At 46.7% G+C, this 25,121-nt stretch overlaps 1 protein-coding gene across 7 annotated transcripts in view; it reads left to right on the top strand.

Moving 5' to 3' along the window:
• LOC146801344 (CD276 antigen homolog) overlaps nt 1-8,993 on the top strand; it is a 213,826-nt gene extending 204,833 nt beyond the window's left edge. For all 7 annotated transcript variants that reach the window (XM_085621002.1, XM_085621001.1, XM_085620999.1 and 4 more), the window contains 2 exons: nt 5,852-5,984; nt 6,076-8,993. In XM_085621002.1, coding sequence (XP_085477128.1) covers nt 5,852-5,958 — 107 coding nt within the window. In that variant the 3' untranslated portion in view covers nt 5,959-5,984; nt 6,076-8,993. The remainder of the gene's footprint in view (nt 1-5,851; nt 5,985-6,075) is intronic.
• Nucleotides 8,994-25,121: the final 16,128 nt, after the last annotated feature.

Raw genomic sequence — 25,121 nt, 5'->3', positions numbered from 1 at the left:
CCCGTCCCACCACGGGGCCATCACTGTCCTCAGAGGTATGGCTTCCGGGTACCGAGTGGCATGGTCCACCAAGACCAGGATGAACCTGTTGCCCATGGCTGTCTTGGGGTCCAGTGGCCCCACAATGTCAATACCCACCCGTTCAAAGGGGGTGCTAACCACAGGGAATGGCTGGAGAGGAGCCTTTTGCTTCCTCCCACTCTTTCCAGTACCTGGCAAGTCTGACATGTCCTGCAATGAGCGTCTGAACTCTTGCGCATTTGGGGCCAATAAAAGTGGGTGACAATCCTCTCAAAGGTCTTGTCCTGCCCCAAATGTCCTGCCAATGGCACATCATGAGCCAGCCCCAGTAGGAAGGCTCTGCAGCGCTGGGGTACCACCAGCACACAGGCTTACCCAGGCTCAACAACCTTAGGCTCACTATATAGGAGACCATCCTTCCAGTAGATCCAATGTGACCCAGACTGATCACCTGCTGCCTGGCTTGCAGCCTGCTGCCGCAAACCCACAAGAGAAGGGCATTCCTTCTGCTCCTTGCAGAACTCTTCCCCTGATGGTCCTCCTTCTTGCTGCCAATGGGTCAGCTCAGGCAGGTCCCCTAGTTCAGCTACCTGTTCTTCGGTAGGCTCCAGGGTCTACCTCCTGCTGGGCCGTGGGAACTTCCCATGCCCCCTGCCTCTTCTCTTTAAGGCAGGCACCTGGGACTCCCTCTCAGCCTCCAGGTCCTCTTGAGAACCCTTACTGGCTGCCATGGACCGTGTGGTGACCATCAGGCAGACCCAACATCTCCAAATGAGCACTTAGCTCCAACTTTGCCCAAGGTGAGCTCTCCAACCAGTCACAGGCATGGCCGGCCTCACAGCTACCTGAAGAGTACCAGAGACCCCTTCCCCCCCCCCCCCACTCAAAGGGAACCTGAGCCACCTTGCAGTGGCTCTCTGTGTTGTCAGCAGCAACAACTGGATAGAATGCATTGGGGACAACCTGCTCTTGAGACACCAGGTGACACTTGACAGCTGTCTCACTGGCTCCTGTGTCTCTAAGAGCCTCTACTCTATGGCCATTGATGGTCACCCACTGCCTATACTTTTTAGTGTTATCAGGCAGTTGGGTCCTGGGGACCACCTCACAGTCTCCTAAAGAGACAAAAGACATCTCTGCGGGACCCCACCCACCTTGGACACCATTCTCCTCCCCCAGGGCTACACTCGGCATCTGCCGGGGTGGAGCACCAGTGGGTGCTGTCTTTCCAAACTGTGGGCACCGGGGCTCATTAGACTTATGGCCCATTTCTCCACACTTGTAGCACTTCAGGGGTCCCTTAGGAACAGGGTTACCTGTCGGGCCCCGTGCTTCTTCTCAGGGGGAGGCTGGGAACCTTTCCCTTGGTTCCCTTGGGAATTACTTTGGGGCCCTCTTTGGAACTCCCTCTGTTTACCCTTGTCCCCCCACTCTTCTGCTGGGGACCCTGCCCACTCTTGGCGGAGTCTCCCACGTGACCCTTCTGGACCCGGGTGCTCACCCAGCGGTCCGCCTCCTCAGCAACCATCCTAGGATTAGTCCGCCTACTATCAATCAGGTGCTGGCGTAGCTCTGGAAAACAATTACTTGAAAAGTGCTCCCATGCAATTAAATCAAGGAACCCCTCAATATCATTCACTTTGCTACCCTTCACCCAACCATCCAATGCTCTGCAAAAGAAAGTTACATAGTCTACCCAGGTACTTGACTCCACCTTCATGCAATTTCGAAACCTCTGTCTATACAATTCAAAAGTCAACCCATACCTGGACATCAATGCTTCCTTCATGTGGCTATAAGAATTCTGTCTTTCAGAGGGCAAGTCTAACAGTGTATCCCGCCCCTCACTAAGGAACCGCCCACACAACCCCGCTCCCTAATCCTTCTTAGGGACCCGGTGGGAAGACATTGCTACTTCATAGGCCTTAAACCACTGCCCAATGTCATCATTCTTGTAAAACTCTTTCACCAAATCTTTGGGAATATACACTCTAGCTTCCACAGGCATTAACGGTGTGCTGCCACCCAGAGGGAGTAAAATCTAAGCTCCTGGCCTTCAATTCCAACTCCCTCAAACTTTTCTCATGATCCAACTGCATTCTCTTTTCCTCTAGGGCCAATTTCCTATTCTCTAACTCTAGTTGCCCACTCAACTTGAGCTTGGCCAGCTCCATTTCATGCATCCTACATCTCTCCCTGTCCTCCAACTCTTTTGGAGACAGGCCTTTGGCAGAAACACTGCTACCTATTGGGGAAGTTGCTCTCCTCCCTTTGGTCCAATGGCCCACCTAGCTGCTCCTCTGCATTCTCAACCCCTTCCACATCCTCAGGGGTACTCCTTGTTGCGACCCAGGCCCTCTGCGCCTTCTGGTACACATCCTTCTTGGAGAGACCGGTCACTGCAACTTTGAATCTCCTGCAAAATTGCTCCAGCTGCTTGTCATTGTAGCATTCCAGTTTCTCCTCTTCCCAATCATAATCAACAGATGCTATGGATGCTGCTTTACTCATGGTAGTTAAACTTGGCAATTCTTGGCAAAAATAGAAAATCCCAGGAAAAACAATCTACCAAAAGTATGTGGTTGCGATTTGGTCTGCACTCACTAGTAGTGTTCACCAATCACTGTATACGAGTCACAAATGCAAGTCCAAATCCTCACCGCTGACCACCAATGTTATATTTGGGGGTCTCTAGTTGGCAGAGTTAGGTACCTTTGTCCAAAAAAGGGCCCTTGCGTCTAGTCAGGGTAAGGGGTACACTCCTTAAATAACCCCTGCTCAACCCTTGGTAGCTTGGCACGAGCAGACAGGCTTATCTCAGAGGCAGTGTGTAAAGCATTTGTGAACACATACAGTAACTCAGTGACAACACTACAGATGGACACCACACAAGTTTTATATCAAAAATAAGTATTCTTTATATAGATTAAACACAAGACCAAAAACAACAACAATCCACAATACTGTACTTAAAATGGTAGAATTAGCTTAGTTCTCTTTGGATGTTAAAATGTGACACTTTGAGTTCAATGTACCTTAGGATGCGTAACGCTATACAACGAAAGTGTTGCAGGGAAGGTGATGCGTCGGTTCCTTACACGAAAGAACGGTGATGCATCGGGTCCCTACTGCTGCGTAGGGGATGCGTCTGTTCTTCTCTGCGAGGGGAGGTGATGCGTCGGGTTCTTACTGCGCTTCCGTGGTGATGCGGCACGCAACGCCGTGATGCGATGAAGATCCGGTGCAAAGAAACAAAGATGACGTCTTTCTCTTGATGCGACACGATGCGGACCACGACAGGCCCCGCGACACGCTTCTCGGTGATGCGGCGGCATCTGATGCGACGTCGATCCTCTTCTCCGGCGATGTGAGATGCTTCGGCAACGATGCGAGCCGCGACAGGCCCTGCGACACGCTTTCCGGTGATGCGGCGGCGTCTGATGCGACGTCGATCCTCTTCTCCGGCCCTGCAACACGCTTCCCGGTGATGCGGCAGCATCTGATGCGACGTCAATCCTCTTCTCCGGCGATGCGAGGCGCTTTCTCGTTGTGAAGCGGCAGTCCGGCGACACGCTTCTTGCTCGTGAGTCGCGCTTCCAGCTCCTTGCGACACGCAGTCCCTCAGAAAGCCTCGCAAAACAGCAGGCACTTTCAAAGAACTCTTGGGGAGCTGGTTGGTGAAGTCTGTTTAACCCTGAGACTTCAGCAGGAGGCAAGCTCTTTTCTCAAACACTTGGAGATCCTTCACAAGTTGATTAAAAGTACACACAAAGTTCCTTTCTCCTCTCTTTGGCAGTCAGGCAACCACTGCAGGCCAATCCCTCAAGCTTAGGGATAGTCTCTCCTCAGTCTCTCTGGTTCCTCTCCTCAGCAAATGTTTCTTCTTGTTTCCCAAAGTGATCTAAAGTTCTTGGGTTTGGGTCCCAATATTTATACTCAGTTTCTCTTTGTTCTCTGAAGGCAGAGAGGCCTTTGCCTAGTCCAAACCAGTTCTGGTCAGTCCTGGAGCAATTTGTTTACATGACTCCTCCTTTCCTTTCACAGTGCAGGCCAGGGACATCAGACCCACCAGGGAGCCAGCATTGTGGAGGGAAGGCACAGCCCTATTCAGGTCCCAGGTGCAACTCCTCCCACCCATCTACATGCAGATCTCTCTATTAAGCCCTGTGCTGACTCACCCTGTCTCCTGGAATCCCTCAGCCCCTGTCACTCAAACTCCAGACAAGGAATACACAACCTAGCAGAGGCAGGCTTAGATGGTTAGACAAGAAAATACCTACTTTCTAAAAGTGGTATTTGCAAACACAGAATGTTAGAACCAACTTCACTAAAAGGTGCATTTTATCATACTAAACTCGAATTTCGACCTAGTTCCCTGTGTCAGTTAGGATTATAAGATGTAATAATCAAACTGCCCATTCTGGCCTAAGGGGAACAGGTAGCCTTGCAATGGTTAACAACGAAAATGGCTGCAATTCACTATTGGGACATGCCACACACACCAGGGCATGTCCTACCTTATACTTACAATGCACCCTGCCCTTGGGCCTACCATAGGGGTGTCTGATATGAAGAAAGGGGAAGGTTTAGGGACTGGCAAGTGGGTGCACTTGCCCAGTCAGCATGGCAGAACCAGACTGCACACAGGCTCTGCAATGGCAAGCCTTTTACACACTTTATCAGGCTGCTTCTGTGGGTGGCACAACCAGTGCTGCAAGCCCACCAGCAGCATTTTGGATTACCAGCCCTGGGCACTCCTGGTGCACTGTACTAGGTTCTGACAGGCAAACAAACCAGCCAATCATGGAATCACTAATCCATACTTCAATTTACAATAGGGAGCACTTGCACTGTGGCACTGGATAGCAGTGGCACAGTGCCCAAAGCATCTAACACCAGCAAAAACACATGAGGCAACAGCAAAAATGGAAGGGAGACCCACGCCAAGGTGCCAGGTCTAACAAGTACCATTTGGGCTTTTGTTTTTTAAGAAATGTTCTACCTAGTCTGCTGGTTGGGCTCTCGCTTCGCTTGCTCGGTACCATCAATCAATCTGAGGCTCTCAAGGTGCTGTAGGCTAGGGCTGCTGATCCGTGTGGGTGTGGAGGTTCAGTCGAGGAGCCAGGTATTGAGGTCCTTCCTGAATTGGGTACCATTAGAGGTTAAATGTGGCATAGGACAGTATATTAGGTTTCAGATGACTACATCGCTTCATTGTTTTGCGCTTGAGGAGATCCTTATGCCGGGTGCCGAACTCAACACAAAATACCTTTTAAGCGCTTCTCATCATATTCATAATGCTACTGGTATTTTGGGATGGATAAGAAGCATGGGTAGTTTAGGAAGCATACATTGGTTTAGGTGACCACAGATTGTAATTTCTGTCTTTGCTCATCATTGTTATTATGATTGTCATGTATATTACATGAAATAAAGACTTCACAACATATATAAGAAGACAGTGTAACTCGAGAGGATTCTAGAACAATAATTAGTAAGGAACAAAAGGCATCAAACGTTCTAATCCTTAAGGGAAGGCGAAAGATTCTCTGACTAAGGCATGGTAATACATTCCGAATTAATATAGGAATGTCACACATCAAGCAAAATAGGAACCCCAAATCCCCAGATGCACTATAAATACATAATATAAGCATCCAAGTACCTATAGCTGTACTGTACTTGTGCAAAGGAAAGGTTACATGCTGCGTCAGGCTGCTCTGAAATTCCAAACACTGTTTGTTTCCATGCTTTTGTGTAGGACATTCTGAGAGTAACATGCAGCAGAGATCTTTTCCTGTATGATAACGATGCCTGCATTTTCTTTCAGATCGGATTGGTGCAATTCGCGTGACTAGTAACAGCGAACTGGCCCTACCCGATGGTTATGTTGCCTTCATATACCTGTTAGTGCCGTGGATTTTCTGGCTATTGTAACGGGGCACGTGCACCGGATTGCAAGGGTGAGTCCCTATGGAAGGTATTGTTTGGAATCAACCATTAGGTTGTAAAACTGAGGTGTGGTTCACTAAAGTCTGTGCTCCTTCTCTGCAGGTGGGCGGTGCTCTTGACCAGCACAGATGCTGAAGTGCAGAAAGCTCTTGAGAACAGTCTTCCTGCAGGCTCATCCCACAGCCCTCCCACCGGGAGTAGGTACTTGGTAAGAGGATTTTGTACAGCCACCGGAAACATTCAAGGACAGAGGACGGTTCATATGGTCTTAAAAATCTATGCAGATTATCTTGAAAAGATGTCACTGAACCCTTGCTTCCCTCTACCAATCTATCACGGTATTAAAGTTTCCTACCTGTCTCTTAATTTCAACTTCCTTTTGATGTTTATGGGCTCAGATCTTATAGTTGTACCTGAAGGCGAATAGACGCCCTGGTATCGTGCACCAGCTTGATGGCTCCATTGTGAAGAACAGTGGAGTTTGAAGGCACAGGTCACTTGAGGGCTGGTTGAAGCAGGGGTGCAGGTCATTCCAGGTACTAAGGAACGTAGGCCTTACCTGTGTCCTTGGACTTCTATCTGTGGATGTTGCGCTTCGGGCCATACTGGAGATGTTTATGCGATATCAAGGCTTATCCATCGACAATGTCCAGCATCAGTAGAAGCTTGGTCATTTGGGAAGAAGCAGACCGCTGAGGGTTCCTGGAGAAAGGCCCAGCTCTCTCTGGTCCAGGTGTCAAGCTATCCTGGAATCTTAGAGGCTGCCTTCAAAGGATCTGGGTGGAAACTGCTCTGTTGTTCAAAAGGTTGAGTTCGAGCTTCTGGGGGAAATCCTGGACATCTGCGGCGAGCATTGCCAGGAGGCGCTGGCTGAGGTCTGATTCTGAACAATGACATGTAGTTCGGGAACATCACAAAACTCAGAAGTTATAGTGCACATAATAGAGTGGGCGAGTCTTTGGGGGTGCAGATATCCTTCCTGTTAGCATCATCTGTTAATTGGAGTACGGTGGCCTCTGACTATCAGCTGAGCACAGAGGACCGGGATTGGAGGAGAACGCCACACAGATGCTGTAGACTCGACAGCGCTTTCTTTGCAAGATCATGGGAGTCTTGGAGAAACCGCAATGGACATTAGATTTCATTTTTATATAAGCAAAAGCCTACACTTAATAATGTAGGATGTAGTTAACTATGAGTTTATGCCAAAATAGTAAATATTCGGTTTACTTGTTCTGAAAGCATTGTCCTGCAGGCCGTGCCAGATAATAGATGTAAGTATTCTAGTAGGAGCGCTGCAAAATATGTGCCCGACTTATTAGATCCATGAAAGGTATCCAAGGGATATGGAAGTTAACGGTAAATATGGAATTGTTTTTGTATGTGAACACTGCCTTGCAGTCCATGCCAGATGTATGGTAAACTGTGCCTTGAGCAGTGTCATATAACCATGGTCCAATGCTAGGTGTCATTTTCATGACACCATTGCAGTACATTCGCCACTAAATGTAAGTGTAATATTATCGGCAGCATAATAGAAAATGTTATATTTTTTATACTTTTGACAGTTTTGTACACTGGACAGTGCAATGTATACAAATCTGGCAATATAACCACTGGATCATTAATTTTTGAAAGACTAATTAGAATTATTAAATTAATAGTGCCATAAATGTGAGATTTTGACAAGTGTTTTGGCAGCACTGGCTTATAAATAATTGCATTAAGGGCACTGAAATTGTGCCAGTGGAGGAACAAATTATACACTAAGGCTGAATACAAGAAAAGCCAAATCAGGCTGCACGTTTTGTGGCCGTATTAGCCGTTTGTCGTTTTAACACACTTAAATACTTTCTGGGCAAATGTTGCATACCATTAGTGCCAGTTTAACAGCAGAGAACAGCAACCAGCTACTGAAGGTGCCCAGTGACACTTTGCAAACGGGTGCGCCACATATGGCGTTTTCAAGTCACTTTTCATCCGTTTGAGTAAGAATATTTTTTTGTTGAAATCTGCAAATTATGAATCAGTTGGCGGATGATGTGGTAAGTGTGGTAAAACCATATTTCTATAGAAACTGGCACAGACTCAGGATTACACTATCCCAGTGGCCTTGATTATACATTTATTCTGTGAGCACTGTGGTACAATACATTCCAGATGCTAAATGTAATTATTTTTGGTGGCATTTCTTCTTTATTAATACTAAGTGAAAGATTTCGTTATTTTGTGACTGCAGTTTTTCAATCCGTACCATGTTGCATTTTCCATTACTCTTTTAACACTGCTTTACTACAGAAGCCAGAATTTATATTGCATTATTCAGGGAACACTAGCTTTATTCGTTGCCTTTTTATATTCAGTGGGTCTGTAAGCTTTGTCTGATTATTTTGTGACCACAGCTTTACATTCAAACCAGGTTTTAAATCGGATTACTCTGTGTAAAGTGCCATGTTGGATGTAACTATTTGTGACCAGTGCCCTGCAATCTGTTTCAGATGAAATGTTTAATTATGATACATTTGCGGCATAGAGTTTATTTAATAATAAATGTATTTTTTGAATATTTTAGTATATTTTGTCATATTAAATGAATTTGCTTGCTTTGTCCTTCAAATTATGGCCTTCAAATTCTGTAAGGAAGAGTGTTCTTTCCACAAGTAGATGCTGTTTAGGGTTTTTGAATGGTGCCAAGACAGCTGACTACAAAGGGCCCTCCGAGACATATACCCACGAAAGTGGGGTGCCACAAATGTGCATTTTTGAACAATGGAGAATATAACAGGGCCTTTAAAGCCTCCTATTTGTACAATGTGCATGGAAGCAGTCCATTTAAAAGTTTATGACCTAATTCAAGATAACTAGGGGCATATCCTCCTTAAAAGGTTTTTTGTCAATAATGTACTCCAAGTTAATTTAAAATTTCTCTTAAGTTGAAATGTATTGCTTACCTAATTGTTTCATGAACAATCTTTGCTTCATCGTGGCCATGAATAAAAAAGAAAAACATTTTGAATCAATCATATGTTCCAAATATATTCTCTAATATGCACGAGTCATTGTTTCGATGCTAAACACAATAATAAAGTGCCCAGGTCTCAACATCTCTGAAGTCTATAGTTTCACGACAGAGATCCAGGTATATCTTGCTTCCATTGAATGAAAGTTTTTGATTTTGTATAGAAGAGCTAGGATGGAACTACATCCCCTTCTGAACTGTTGGTCTGTAAGAACTAGCGCCCAGCTATTGAAGAAGAGGTGACGAATCAATGCGAACCCAACATCATCTCTCTAGAGGCGACATGGCTTGCGCACTCAGCTCGCCCACTCCTGAGCATGCGCTCTTTATTGACAATCCGCTTTGGGTGTCGGGGGTTCACTTTATTTTATATCCTTGTGGGATCATGAAGTGAAACTCCACAAATCTGACTTGCTTGATTTACAGGAAAAATATGCCAGTGTGTCTAAGAATGTCTGTGGCGCAATGCATTGTGGGAGCCATGAAATAATAGGAGTTATTTGACAAATGATGCCGCCGACACTGAGTTAATTAATAAACACCCTAGGAAGGCAACAGGACTTGATTTGAATAATAACTCAAGCGAGTATCAGAATGTGTGTTAAAAATAAGAATCTAGTTAATGCCATTGAATCCTTCCAGCTACCTGAGGTTTATATCAACAGACAGGAACATTTGTGTGAAATACGCAGAGCAGAGTTACAAAAATCTATGGCCACGTCCTGGTGGAAATAAATGGGTAAAACAGAATATTCACCCATCTCCCTCTTCCTGCAGCTTCTCCCAGAGGTCTCCAAGCCAAGTTACTAGAAAGAATGTCACCAAGGGAACATTCCAAACTATTCAGTGATGATCCACTGAAGGCTATAACATTGAATGTTTAGTGTAAGAATGTATAACATTTATTAGTATGTGATGTGGTCAATCAAGAAACTGCAGCAAATCCCCTAGTGAAAATCAATTTTATGCAATGATAAACAGCAACAGAAAAAGTAGTTTATTTTCCCCCAATGTGATTGTTATTTTGATCGATTTGAACCCATTCTTCCAGACCTATGGTTCAGAAATCTAAATACACGTTAAATGACCTTGTCTTTTGAAGCAGGGGTGGTCGTACATTCAGCGAATCACTGTGCAAGATTACGCCTCTCAATGATTGGTAAAGCGCCAAAGCTTACTTCCAGGCACACTGGTGGACTTCTTATCAACCAAATGATCTTTGGTCCCAGGCCCACCAGGAGAAATTACACCTACTACTCGTGCTTCTCAGGGTGCAAGTCAAAGCCCGGAGCTGAGGGTCTGCTCCGCACCGTGGCTCCTCACAACACCGACAGACCAGACCTACTCAAAAGGTTACTCTTTAATCAGACTCTGTGCTGTTAATAGTTCACTTTCCTGCAGGCCACCACCGATCAGCCATGCGCGGACACAACAGACTCCACTTACCCACACTGCATGCATTTGTACCGTCACTCAGAAATCACACTGCTTACTTGCTGTGGAAACCCATGATGGGCTTGCAGGAACATCAAACACCAGCAGCCGCAACAGTCCTGCACAAACATGAGACTGGGTCTCCATATTTACTATCTGGAGATACACTCTGACTTGTACTAGTTGGAAAGAAGTCCCTACACTACGTCCCCTTGAACCATGTATAGTGTCTTAGACCAGAATTCGGGTTTAGCGGTGGCACTTGCACCGTCTGTTATCATTTATGTATACTCGCAAATCTTAACACACTCACTGCCTAAATATATATGAATCTAACTATACACACACACATGCATTCCAGACTCTCAAACCTCATATAGGGTACGGCATACGGCACCACAATATTATGAACAAAACAAGCATCCATTATCTCATGTCAGATTCTTCTTTAATGCACATCTTACATGATGGGGTCCAAAAAGATCTTAATCCTAAGAGCACCAGCAAACGCATGTGATTAACCAGGTCTTTCACTGCGCCCCGCGGAGACTTCAGTGCTAGACAGTCTCTCACTTGCACCCAATGGCTTGGGTTCGAAGAGGGGGAGGTAGGACACCAAAAAGGTTCTAGCTTAAGGTCGGGTAGAAAAATTAAGAATTTAGCAAGTGCTACCATGGACATGATGAGATAAAAAGGAAAGTGACCATTTTTGCTTGTAGGTAGGAAAGTGTAAGGTAGTTTTGTGAACTGAAAAGAATTATTAACAAGTTTCCTCCCCTCCTTTGACAGGAGAGACTATTGTGTGATTACTATTGAGCCTTGAACATTTGGAATTAGTGCAGAGGTGGCTGAGAGGTAACAATCATTGGCAAAGCCAATTGGTGTGACTATAATGTGCTAAAGAAGCAGTTACTCACCCTCTGAAACAATTTGTTTGGTGAATACCCTATCTAACAGCAGAGTTGTCACCTTGTGAATATTCATCAGACAGGATCCGGAAACTTTAAAGCAATACTTCTCTGCACTGGCAGGTGACGTTGTGCAGCTCTGCACCTATGTCGTTCCACTCCGGAAGTGATGCGTAGACCCGCATGTAAGCACCACCTATCCACGCTCATGTTAATTGTGTTTGTAGGCTTGCCCGCACCCTAAGACACAGAGCAAAGTGGTATAACCAGAGTTCAAATCTCTAGATGGGGACTTTTTTCAGATGGAAAGGAGTCCAGTTTACAGAACGGGGAGGTGGGCGGATCAGTGAGGAGTCTGCAGTTAGAGTATCCACCAGAAAGACTGTTACCAAAGTTGAGTTACTTATTCTGATGGATACTTCTAGCTGCAGAGTCCTCACCTAGTGAATAGGTGCCATTGCAGTACCGCCCAGGTTATGGGTTTGTGAACTGGCTCAGACCAAAGAATCCTGAAGAATCACGTGGGTTAAATGCCCCTCATGGACCTCACTGTCAAGGCATTTGTGTGCATTTATGTCCACGTAGCCACCTGATAAATATCCAGGGCAGGCACTGTGCCCGCCAGTGCAGTGGTAGCAGCTTTGGCTCTGGTGGAATGAACCTGTAAGCCTTCTGGAGTCTGCTTCTTAGTGAACACATATCAGACCTTAATGTGTAGAAAAAGGCATCGAGAGATGGTCGGTTTTTGCACTGCCTTGCCCTTCTTAGCCTCTGGAACCCCAGGAAGAACCGATCCGCCACTCGATGTTCCGTAGTGCGAGTATAAGAAAGCGGAGTGCTCTCTTGGGATCTACAGGATTGAGTGTCTCTGCTTCAGGGGATGGGCATGCCGTAAGAGTGATCGCCTGCCCGACATGAAAAGGCATGAACACTTTCAGAAGAAAGGCAGCTCAAGTCCTTAACAGTTTGTTCCGACAAAAGATGGACCGAGAGGACCTGAAGCTCACTTACACGTTGTGCTGGTGCTATTGCAACGACAAATTTGAAAAAAAGGTAATGTGAGGAGGTGCAATGGTCAACTGTGCATCGATTCAAAAGGGGTACACATGAGGAAATTATAAACCACACTTAGATTCCACTTAAAGGCATCACAGAGCGCTTTTGAGGAAACATGCTGCAAATCTTTAAGATAAAGCATCACAGCAGGTGATTTGAATAAGGGTGGTTGATATTGCAAATACAAAAAGGCTCAAAAGTGCTGACAGCAAATCCTTGCCGAATAAAAGACAACACAAACATCAATACATCCGACTGGCAGTGCTTTATTTTAGCCAGTGGTTTGCGGTGCTGAGCACTGGCACTTAAATTGTTTCCTTCCAGTGCTCGGCACGGGCACTTTATTGTCAACACTACACTTAGCACAGTCTGCCACATGGTGGCGCTGCTCAACTAATTTAAAGATGAGCAGAACAACAGTTGTTTATGAATACAATATGCATTAAAAAATACTAATACCTGCCTCCCCAGCCATTCCTTTAGCGTTGGGCTCCTGGAATAATCTGTACTGTTGCACTTGCAGGCGAGAGAGATGGTTAGTGGTTGTTTTGGCCATGGTGACCGGGGCAATGGGTGGTGCAAGCAGCAGTAGCCTCCTGGTCCGGGCCCTGGTAGTTATTATTTTACAAATTAAGCCCTGCCAACTGGCCTGCAGAAGGTCCATCTGGCAGTACCACACAAAGCTACAAACTTACTCCAGTGCACGACATACACAGATTTCATGGAAAGGCATCTGGTTGCCAGGATAACATCTGCGACTTTGGGAGAGAGGTGAAAGGTAATTAACTGTTGTCATTCAATCTCCACACATGAAGACATAGGACCCTACCCTGCTATGCTCCTTGCAGTACCACATGGCAGTGGTGTTGTATGTGCAAGCCTGGACCAACACACACCTCACTCCCCCACCCCTTAATGGTGGTGAGGAGAAAGGTCTACACTACCAAGTGACTTGCCCACAACACCAACAAATTGATGTAGAGGCGGGTCTCCACCGGAGACCAAAGTCCTCTGATCACTACCTCTCTCAGATATCCTCCCCAACCCACTAGTGAAACATCCGTCACCACTGTCAACTGTGGGTGAAGTAGAGGGAGGCGACTGTCTGCTGGCACAACTGCAGATCTTTTGCAGTCTCCTTCGACACCTGGTTGGAGTCCAACAGGTTGCCCTACACCTGGGCCCACTGAAACTTCAGATCCCACTGCAGAACTCGCATGTGCCATCTGGTCTTATCAGTGAGTTGGATGCAGGATCATAGTCCGAATGTCCTGCGCTTGTTGATTCAGTGAAATTGCCCGAAAGCACACAATATCCAGGGTGGCGCTGATGAAAAGGAGCCTCTGTGATGGAGTGAGGTGTGACGTCACCAGGCTGATTGAGAACCTCAATGATGTCAAGCAGATTGCCATCATCTGGAGATGGTCTGCGACTGACTGTGGTGAACCCGCCATAAACAGACAGTGGTTGAGGGAAGGAAGACTGGTATCATGGACATGAGGCTGCTAACCAACATCAGACGTTTTAACACCAACATAAAATCAGTCCTTCTGTATGGAGCAGAAACCTATGGCAGCAGACTTCCTGCTCATGAAGAAATCATTAAAAGACGCTCTAGCTGAATAGGTCACACCTTCCGCAAGCCCGCAACAAACACCACTAGGCAAGCTCTGACCTGAAACCTTTAAGGGAAAGAGAGCGAGGAAGGACAAGAAAAACCTGGACTCGAGGCTGACTACAAGGAGATGGATTACACCAGGAGTCAGATTGAAAGAAAAGCCCAGGAAAGAAATGGCTGGAGAGTCCTGGTTGATGGCCTGTACCCCAGGAGGGGTAGTACACTTAAGTAACCAACCCATTATCGGGTGAGGCAGCAAACTCACTGGCATCTTGTAGATCCATGTACAAATTGTTCCCCATCGCCTCCATTGGCTGGCTCAGAGAGAAAAAGTTGGTGTAGTACCTGTACGATAATGGAACAATGTCTGAATCCGAGGGATTAAGTACTGGCTGCACCACATCAGGACCTCAGCACAAGTTCTGTTCAGAATCGGGTATCATGATTGGCTGTGGCTCATCCGGTGTGCTGGCGGTGTTGTAGCCAGTGTCAATGTCAGAGAAACCAGTGCAGATTTTGGCATAGGACCCAAAGTCGACACCGGTAGTGAACCCGACACAGGTCCAAGGGGCACAAATGGAGCAGAGGACAGATTTGATTCGCTGGCAGTAACCTGATTGAAGGCCCCTGTGGATCCTTTAGGTCTAAAGGTGCACAAGAGAGAGCTGGATTGGTGCCAAAGATGCACAGCCTGGCCGAAAGGCTTTGGACTGCTGCAGCATGGCCGACAGACCCTGAAGCTTGGGTGTATTGGGTGCATTGTGACCATAGTTGGAATTGGCTCCTTGTTGGCACAGGAGCAAGACCTAAAGGCACAGTGATGCCCTCACTCGAGTGGCCTTATGTTTCTTCTTGAAATTACCGGACGACTTTGGCCACAAAGATCTGCTGTGGGAACAACTTAGGGGTAAGGGTCTGCACTCTCTACTGCAACCTAGAGCAGGACCTGCACAGTGTCTTATGGTCTTTCGCCACATAAAGCTGTGCTTTGCGTTCTTGGATGGCTTTTGTATTTATCTGGGTGCAGTTGTTGCAGACCTTGGAGTTGTGCACCCAAACCTAAACACCTGAGGCACAGTGGATCTTTGACAGAAATTTGTTTGTAACAGTCCCAACAATATTTAAACCCTGTAGTCTTAGGAGTTGACGCTCCCTTGCACGCTGGAAGGACTTAGAGGAAATAAAATCTCTTCACGGATCGAAGAAGCATAGAGCTCCATATTTACATCTGAAGGCGTGGTAAGAAATGAACTGACATCAGCATGCTTGGGTGATGCCTGTATGTGGCTCTACTGGCACTTCCGTAGCGGAGTGCTCTCAATGCAGATTTACATGCCACGGCATGCTGGCAAACCGAAGCACTGCTTTTGAGTTTCCAGATCCAGTCTGGCATCTAGGGATATTCACAATGTGAGGAATCTGTGGTTAGGTGGAGTATCCACCAGAAATAGCACTTCTAATTCGGGGATACATAGGAAGGGATATATTTACTAAGGTTTTCACTGTGCTGCCCTCATTAGCTTTTATAGAGTGTGAACATCATTGGTGATTTAGGATTGTGTTGTAGCTCATGTGTGCTCATGCAAAACGTTAGTAAATTATACTGAATTGTACTGGTTGATGTTCTTGCATGAGTTTTTACGCAGTTTATCATCATTTTCCCAAAACATTACATCACATTCAGCTATCTCCAGTGGCCTGTATCAGAACTAGAACGGCTGAAACAAAGTTACTTACCTTCCGTAATGCTCTTTCTGGTAGAGACTCTACCTAGCTGCAGATTCCTTACCTATTGAATATTCCCTAGGCATCAGGACTGGATTTGTACACATTTTATTTATAGTATGTTTGTGGGAGTGACATGCAAGGCCTATAAAGTCATGCTTACATCAGTTGCTTTCGAGACTTTCCATGCCACGTCCACCCTGGCATTCAATGACCCTGCCAGGTGGTTCACCACCAGGAAAATTCCTTGGTGTCCAGTCAATTCCAGAGCCACAAAGACTCTTGTTCCGCAACCCCACCTTGTTTGTTGCAGTACCATATGGCGGTGGTGTTGTCTATAAGCATCTGCACCAGCCTCCCCCGATGGATGGCAGGAAGGTTGATAAGGAGCCTGGACTCCACCAAAGACCAGAGGCCTTTCATCTCCATCTTTTTCAGATAGCCGCCCCAAGGGATGCATTGTTCACAGCTGTCAGCCCTGGGTTTAGAAGGGAGAGAGGTTTGCAGCTGATGCAATCACAGTCCACTGCAGATCTTTCTTAGTCTCCTCTGAGATCTGGACATGGTTGGAGAGGTCCCTTGAGGTAGGGCCCGCTGGAAGTTCAGATCTCACTGAAGAGCCTGCATATACCACCTGGTGTGCTCGGACAGCAGACTGCTATCAGTCCCACCAGTCACAGAGTTGACCTCACTGAAATCCAGGACCATAGCTGAAGGATGGGGATCAAATTCTGAATGTCCTGGACTCTCTTCGCCCTGGGAAAGGCACAAAACTGAACTAGTGGAGGCCTGCACCATGAGAATCTTCAGAAGGGGTGCTGTAACGGAGAAGCTGGGTTGCCTAGAGCTGGCCGGTGGTGTTTAGCAATTAACCGGTAACCAGAGAGCTGGGAGCCCCTAGGAAAAGTATCAGCCAAGGCCTCAGTGAAAGGTAGGAGAGGCTCAGAAGCAGTCTGGTCCGGCTGCAGTATGTCTGTTAGAATGATGGATTTTACCTCCATAGTGGGAAACTGGAGGTCAAGGTAGCCACCCTACGCATAACTATAGCACAGGACAGATTCTTCCATGGCCGGGCCAGGAGGGGAGAAAAGGTTCGAATTCATGGAGGCGTTAAACCCACTAGTATCCTGTAGGTTCTCATACTAATTATCTATTGCATAGGACTGAGCGAACTCACCACCCTGTTCAGAATCGTAATCGGAGTCTGTGCCAATAAGAGAATGCAGGGTTTGTTGCCTGCCTGGTGGTGAGGTGAGAGCGGAAACCTAGTCGTATTTGGTTGTGACTTGAGCCGAATTCAGACTGTCACCGAGTCTGTGTTGAAAAGAACAATTGGTCCACCTCTTCTGGTGGGGAAGTCAGCATTGCGTCAATGTTCCCGGACATGGATCAGGTACTGAGGGTGGATTCAGTACTGTAGCCGAAAGCAAAATTGGCAGAGGGTCCAGCTGGCGATGAGGGCAAACCTGCCCCTGGTAACCCAGATGAATGGACTTTTGGCACCATGGGGCTTGAATGTGCAGTAGAGGGAGTCGGTAGAGATCTGAAGAGCTGGAGCACAGCTGAGCGAAACCCTTTGATGTGGTGCGGTGTGGCCGAAAACCCCGGAAACTAACGCCAGCTTTGAAATCTGCTCCAAAGTCGGCAAGTTTAGGGGAATTGGACTGTGGCCCCACTCATGTGCTTCACCGGGAGAGTGGGAATGGAGCAAAGAAGTGGAAGTTCGCCTTGACTTCGTATGTCTCCTGTTGTGCTTACCTGAAGATTTGAGCACGATAAACACCAGCCTTGAGAGCGGCTCCATCGACTCGCAGGATGGGAGTGGGACCAGGAACGGACCTTTGACCTGGAGCTGGACTAGGAGTGGTCCCGGAAATGCATTTTCTTGTTTTTGCGATGTAAAGTTTTTGCCTTGCAGGTCCTGACAGTATTTGAGTTCGACGCACAGGCCTCACAAGTCTTGGAAACGTGGCTAGACCCCAAACACCATAGGCAGACATGATAGGGATCGGTCACAGACATCTGTTTGCGACAGTCCCAATAGGCTTAAAACCTGACGTTTCAGGCGGTGACAGCCCTTACGTGCTGTTAGAAGATTTGGAAAAGTTGTCAAAAACTAGTCTTTGAGGGACGAGAGAAGATCTGGATCCACGGCTAGAGGCACGGAACGAAAGAAACTGACGTCAGCGTGTGGGAGTGGCACCTTTCTAGGCCCCGCACTTCACTTCCGGAGTGGAATTGTTTCCACGTGGAACCACACAGCGCCACTTTCCGGCACGTAAAGGTACTACAAAAATTGAAAATGTGAGGAATCTGCAGCTAGAAGTCTCTATCCGTAAACTCTGTTGTCAGATTGGGTTGATTTTGTAATTCAGAATGTCAGAACTGTGATGAGTCATTCTAGATGTGTGCATGAGCCGAACTCTGGGGAATATGTGACCCCACAATTAGCACTCATCCAAGAGGTTGTAACTCAATAAACACCCCGGCCATAAGGTGCCTGATGCACAAAAAAAATATAAAAGTACAGGCAGAGATTCATATCTTCACTTTAACATACTTTTACGTTCCCCTTTTTAATTCACATGGTAATCTCGGATGTATGCCAGGATAGTCTGCCATGCTAAGGTTTCCAGGGATTCTTTTGGGAATGTCTAGTACCTTTTCCAACTCAGAAGAATTCTCCTACTTGAATTTACCGACGCACACAAACATATATATATACATGAGTGTTTTGGCTAAACTATCTAAACATATTATGATGTGATGATGGTCATAATGTACCCTACTTCAAGCTCCAGGAATCCATGTGTAGTGTTCCTATGTTATTTACTTATTCATTTTACAAATATCTTTGTAAAAAATTTTTTATTTTTTATATAGCGCAACCTTGACCCGAATCAGGTATCAGAGCGCTTTACATAGCACCAGTTACGTTACATGAGGACACACATTCATTTTTGTTAGGCACGGGGAGATTAAGTGATTTGCCCAGAATCACAGGATGTTCAGTGTCATTGCCGAGACTCTAGGCCGACCGCCCAAGCCGTTAGGTCAACTCCTCTCCCTGGATGAATGTTAGATCACAGTATTCACGGATGGGCTTCATCTACAGGTAAAGACCACTCTAAGGGGAAGAGTTATCCAAAAAGTTATGCAGCGCCGCCTCCTACGAGGCTGCGCTGTGCGACAGGGAGGGAGCAGGAGAGCGCCATATCTTCAGAGATATGGCTCTCTCCTCTCCTTTCCCTTGCACCGGTGCTGATTTCAGCTGCCTTACGCCACGCACACACACTAGCGCCGCAGCGCAAGGGTGTGTGCATTAGGTCTACATAGGTTTTGTACAGGAAGGGTACCCTTCCTATACAAATTACAAAGCCCAGACATGATGCAATGCTTCTCCCACTTTGTGTGCTGCACAAATGCAAAGTCAGAAAAGGAAGGAGAAATAAAAGCGTTTCTCCTTCCTTGCGCCTGCTTGCAAAGGGCGCAGTTTTCTCTCACTAAACTCAATCTACTTTATTTAGTAAATTGGGTTTAGCATGAGTACCCTTGGATGGTTGCATGGGAACGTCCATGCTCCACCCTTGGTGCGCCCCCATGGCGCAAAGTAATGCAAAGCAGCGCACAGTGCTGCTTCGCATGATTTTTCCATTCTTTCCAGCGCTAAACAATTTTAACGCTGGAAAGTTAATTAGGAAAAAAAGATTTTGCGCCGATTTGCATCACCTTTGTGATGTAAACACGGCACAAATCAAAAGGAGCATTCACTAGAAGAGCTTTAACCTGTCTCCAAGCTCTGTGTAGGCAGTAAGCATGCATGTCCGTGTCTGTTTTGTGGTGTGTGGTGCAACCTCACGCTTTACATCATAAGTGTTCAATTGTTCATTCTCTTTTAGTAGCAGTTCTAGTTAATAAGGGCTCCCTCTGTTTATATCCTCTTTGTAGGCGTATTTTGACGACATCTGTTGCTGGGTTAGTCATGTGACTGATTTCACCACTGTGTAATGTATCATCATAATTTGTCTTTCTTTTATTTTTATATTAGTACATAGGAGAATTCTCATTGCTTATATGATCTTGAAAATAGACAGCGATAGTGAATTATGGAGTGCAAAATTGCATCTTTCATGGCTATATCTATTTAGTTAAATTAGTAAAGCATTGGTATGTGTTAAAGGCCATGATCATATCTTTTGATGTTGGGAATCTACTAAGCTACTGCCTCAGAATGCGTGAACCTGTAAAGGAAAACTCTTAATCGAAGATGCATTTTATCTGGCACTAGTGGCATAAGAGCTTTTACAGGCTTAACCAGGAGGTTAGTTAGGGAAATGGACACTTCTAATGCATTAAAAAGAATACTGATCATGGTGTCTACTGTAACCCAATTTAAGATGGAAACCAGAACCCATTCAATGAGACAGTGTATAGTACACTACCCAAGGTGTATCAGGTCAGAGACAGATTACGTTTTTAGGTCTCGCCTAGCGTTGCAGCGCACATGCGCTGCACGCTCTGCGAGACATATTGAGGTAGAGGAGATTTTGGAAGTGGAGCTGAAGCCCCGCCCATCTTTCCGATAGGCTTGCGTTATCGTTTATGGTAAACGCTGAGTTGTGTTTTGCAATTAGGCTTATTTTTTACCGCCCTGTCTCCTTTTTGGCTCCACACATCTGGACCCGAACGACATTTGGCCACGTTAGAAGCTCTCCTTTAAGTACAGGGTATGAACTTTATGTTTTTATTTTTTGGGAAGTAAGAGCTTGTTAAACATTGCGGCAGCCTTAGCAGCTTGTTGTTTTGTACACATAGAGGCGTTTCTAGCAGCGTCCTGAGCAGGGCACAGCTCGCGTGCCTGTGTCTGCAACCAGCAGGCGGAGGCTGCCAGAGAGCCCGTTTGAGTGCGATCCACAGAGGCAAGGGTTCAGTTCTACTGGAGTTTCTTCCTATTGTGGGTTGCACGGCGGTGGTTCCCGGGAGCGTCGGAAGCTGGGCACAGCTCGCACCTGTGTCTTCAACCAGCAGGAGGCTTGCAGAGAGCCTGTATGAGTACGACCCACCGAGGCAAGGGGTCAGTTCTAAAGTTGGCGCAGCCCATATTGAGCTAGTAGTATTTTTGTACCTGCATCATCTGCTTCATTTTGTTATGATGCAGATTGAAGGGAGCACTGTACAAGTTATAACGTATTTGTTTTACAAGTACATTTTTGTCATTCAAGTTTTAATAAATTGATATTTTTTCTAGAAATGAGCAGGTTAACGTCCCGCCTTTTCGCCCATATCAACTTATCATTGCGCCTCCATTAACACTGTGGCAACAGTTGGAATCTGTGTTATCTCAGGCCCATGATTCATCCAATATACATACGTATGTGTGCTTTTTATATGTGCGAGAATAAACAGGTCTATCAAAAAAGCATCGTCCACATTATTTTGTTTGCACCCTGCTTATATCCAGATCCGCCTATTTTCATCAGGCCCATGGACAGTGCTCAGTTTTTTATTTATTTTGTATTATAATGTAATACCGAGCATGGTGCACAGTTCAGGGACACCGCACTTAGCAGCAGCACAGTCGAAGCATTTCTTTCCAGCTTGTTTACAATAGCGTTAGGCTGCTGCCCGGTGCTCTCCCTTGACCGCTGAACACTGGTCGGTGTGCTCTAGACTACCACTCCCTCAGGCATTCATTTAAGGCGGTGTCTGTTGGTATGCACATCCATAAATTGTTGTAAATACAAAAAATGGCACAGTTTGTGAGAAGTTAGCCTGGTATATACTGTCCACTAGTTATAGTGGGCACCTTGCACCAGTCCAAACAACCCTTATTGATGATTAGGTTTAAGACAACCTTTATTGAAAGCTATCCTAGTGGTAGCCATGGAGAGCAGCCTTCAGGCTAAGTCTCGAAGGAATGTAAAGCAGCTTGGTTTACCAGACTATAACCTCTTGAATGACCAAATGAAAAGAGGACCACACAAGGTATATATGTATTTATTACTAAACACTTTCTACTTGATGAGATTAGAGAGCAAGGCACACAATATTACAGTTCTAAAACGACTGTAAATAGCACAATATACAATGGGCCCCAGGGGGAGACCAAACTATATATTAAGAAAGTGGTATAAGAACCACAACCTGACTAGACACAGTGCCTAGAGCACGTAGAATCGCTGGGACCCCAAGGAACCACCCAAGGTAGTGACACAGGAGACCCACGGGGGATGCGTGCAGTGTGAGAACACAGCCGCGAGCTCCGTAAAATCCTATGGGAAAGTCGCAGAATTTTAAAGATTAAGGACACTTAGGAGAGGACTTGGAGCAAACCCTTTTAAACTTACAAGGTTCTAAGGCCAGCACCCACGTGAGCACCGGAGTAATTGTGTTACCTAACCCAGGGAAGCCGGGTGCATAGGTGTCAAATGGTGTTGAGAATCTTCGCTGTTTTCAGTGGAGAGTTGCTGCAAAGTGCTGCTGCCATGGAAAGGAAAAGTGTCCCGTGTGATCCAAGCCTGGATCGAAGATGTGAAGAACCTGAAAGCAGTGGGGACAGAGTCTGGGTCACTTGTCTGTGACACGATAGACGAATGCCCACCGATGTCGGGTGTTTCAGGTGCGATGAGGTGAAGCTCGACTCCGCTGCCCTGGGGACCAAGAGGCGTCGACGACGACCACAGTCTGCAGGCGAGCTGTCCCACGAAGGATGTCGAGTGCTGGGGCGTCGGTATCCGGATTGGAGACCAACAAGCCTTGGCAACGGCAACCCACGTGGTGAGAGCAAAACGGCTTCGGTGTGGACCAGCAAGGTCCTGTGGACTCCCCAAGTGATTGAGAGTCAGGGCACATCTGGAGCAATCAGGTAAGCTCATTGAAAGTTAAAGTACCCTTCTCAGGGATCCACAAGTCGACAGACAAGGGATCGCGAAGGGACTTCGAGAGGAATCACTAAATACCAGCCCACGGGTCACTTGAGGAGTGTAGGCCAGTAATCTTCGGTGGAATCACTGCTCGGGGTCTGGACTACAATTAGCCCAAAGCACAGCCTCAGGGATCGCCAAGAAGCATATGCTGCTGCAAATGTGCACGGTGTCCAGGGGTTCGGTTTGCACGGTCCCCACGAGGGCTTTGGATCTCAGGATTGCTGAGAGCACAGATCGGCCCCAGGGAAGCTTTGAAACCCACCTCCTGTGTTGCAAAGTCTTCGGAGTCCTTCAGGAGCTGCGTAGTTGCAAAGCGGACAGATGCGTCTTTGGTGCCTACCTTGCAGGGGAGTAACTCCTTTACTCCAAGGGAGATTCTTCGGTCATCCAACGTCGTGTAGATAGTGGAAGTTCTGGGATTCTGTAGCAGAGTTTCGTCCAGGTAAATCTAAAGTCCTGTAGTCAGGGGTTCCTACTTTATACCCAAGGAACAAACTCTGGGGACCCACCTATGGGAGGGTCAGGACAGAGGGATGGCTACACCCATATCCGTTGTCCAGTTTCACGCCAGAGCAAACCGGTTTGAGCGGACTATGCACAGGGACACCAAATGTGCCCCCAGTGCAGACATCAAAGCACTCTTGGAGTGCACCCACCCAGCCCCAATACACTAAAGCCTGTCTGGGAGGTGGTCACACCTCCCTGTGACAGGAAACCTATTGTCCAGGCCTCCCCTGCCAGAGTTTTGTCCAGCAGCAGGAGGGCAGACTTGTGTCTGTGGCTGGCAGCATCCATTTTGTGATGCCAGGGTCTGTGAAGCTGGTACCGGGTGTACCGGCGAAGTCATGTTTCTCCCTCTAGTAGGGTGGAATCATACCTCCCACACTAGGAACTGGTGTGGGGTATGATTCTAAGGTGTTTGACACCAAACACAACATGTTTCCGGCAGCCATTCCAACGTTAGCATTTACCCTGAGGTTATAATGCACTTAAGAGTATATCGTCTGGCTGTATCACAAACAACCCCAAAATAAAGGTTCCGAAGGCTGCAGAGGGGCTCTGCTCATGCATGGGCAGCCTCTCACATAAAACCCAGCACCCTGCCTTCAGGATTGATAAGGCCTGCCATAGGGGTGACTGACAGGTTTATATGTGCAGTGATATGGATAGATATAGTGAACCTATATCTAGGTAAGGGGTGGATACACCACCTTACACAGGCTGCTGTTGCAGACCTGTTGTGTCATTTTGCATGGTCTCGCAGCGGTGGCATAATACATGCTGCAGCTCCCGAGAGGCCGCTGGGGTACCTATGCCCTGGGTATATAGGATACCATATACTAGGGACTTATAAGGGTACCCCAGAATCCAATCTGTGGTCTACCTAAAGTACATGCAATCCATTTTAGGGAGAACGCAGATAGACTGGGGTCCTGATAAGCAGGTCTCAGTTAAACTAAGTTGAAAACCAGCAAAACAACAGGCAAAAAGTGGGGGTAACCATGCAGTCAGATTCCACCACCTTCCTACACAGTTCACGTGCCTCTGTCTGCAACTAGCAGGAGGAGGTTACCAAAGAGCCCGTCTCAGTGTGACCCACCAAGGCAAGGGGTCAGTTCTAATGTTGGTGCTGCCCGGGCAGCGTGTGTGCGCACGTGCAGGAGAGAACCTAAATACTGTTGGGTGTGAATTACTTTTAGTAGAGGCCATATGTGGTATTGTGTTAGTAGTATTTTTTGACCTGCATCGTATGCCTCTGTTTTTTGTGTTACATATTGAAGGGAGCATTGAATTTTTTTTCCAGCTTGTTAACAATGGTGTTGGGCTGCTGGCCGGCGCCCTCTCTCTAACGCTAGGCTGTGGTCGGTGTGCTGTTAACTACTCCTCCTCCAGCTTTCAAGATAACAGGCCTTAATTTAAGCCGGTGTCTGGCGGTATCATATTGACAAATTGTAATAAATATAAAAAATGTGGGCACAGTTTGCGTGCCTCTATCTGAGACCTGCAGGACGAGGCTGCCAGAGAGCCCGTCTGAGTGCAACCCACTGAGGGAAGGGGTCAGTTCTAATGTTGGCGCAGTAATCCCCTGCAGGGTGCTTAATTTAAGCTGGTGTTTGCTGTTACGCACATCAGCAAAATCTAATAAATCCAAAAATGTTAAACATAACATATATAAAATCACTACGTAAACAACATTGAGCATCCTGCTTGTAATTTCTGCTAATGCACAATTTAACACAGATGTAATCACATCCTCGGGTGCTTCACCGCACTTAAATTAAAATGTTGTTGTGACAACTCTTCACAGGATGCAGACCAGCGCCGCCACAGTAACAGCAGGCAGACACAGCACACCTCCCCCGCTCCCAAACAACAGCTCTGCAATAAACTTTATCTCCCTTCATGTGCTCCTCACCCGTGTCCTTTCAATATGCCCTTATCTCCCTCAGGATGTAACTTTT

Source organism: Triturus cristatus, chromosome 8 (assembly GCF_964204655.1).
Source record: "Triturus cristatus chromosome 8, aTriCri1.1, whole genome shotgun sequence".
NCBI lineage: Eukaryota > Metazoa > Chordata > Amphibia > Caudata > Salamandridae > Triturus > Triturus cristatus.
This window is presented reverse-complemented; position numbering and strand designations above follow the sequence as displayed.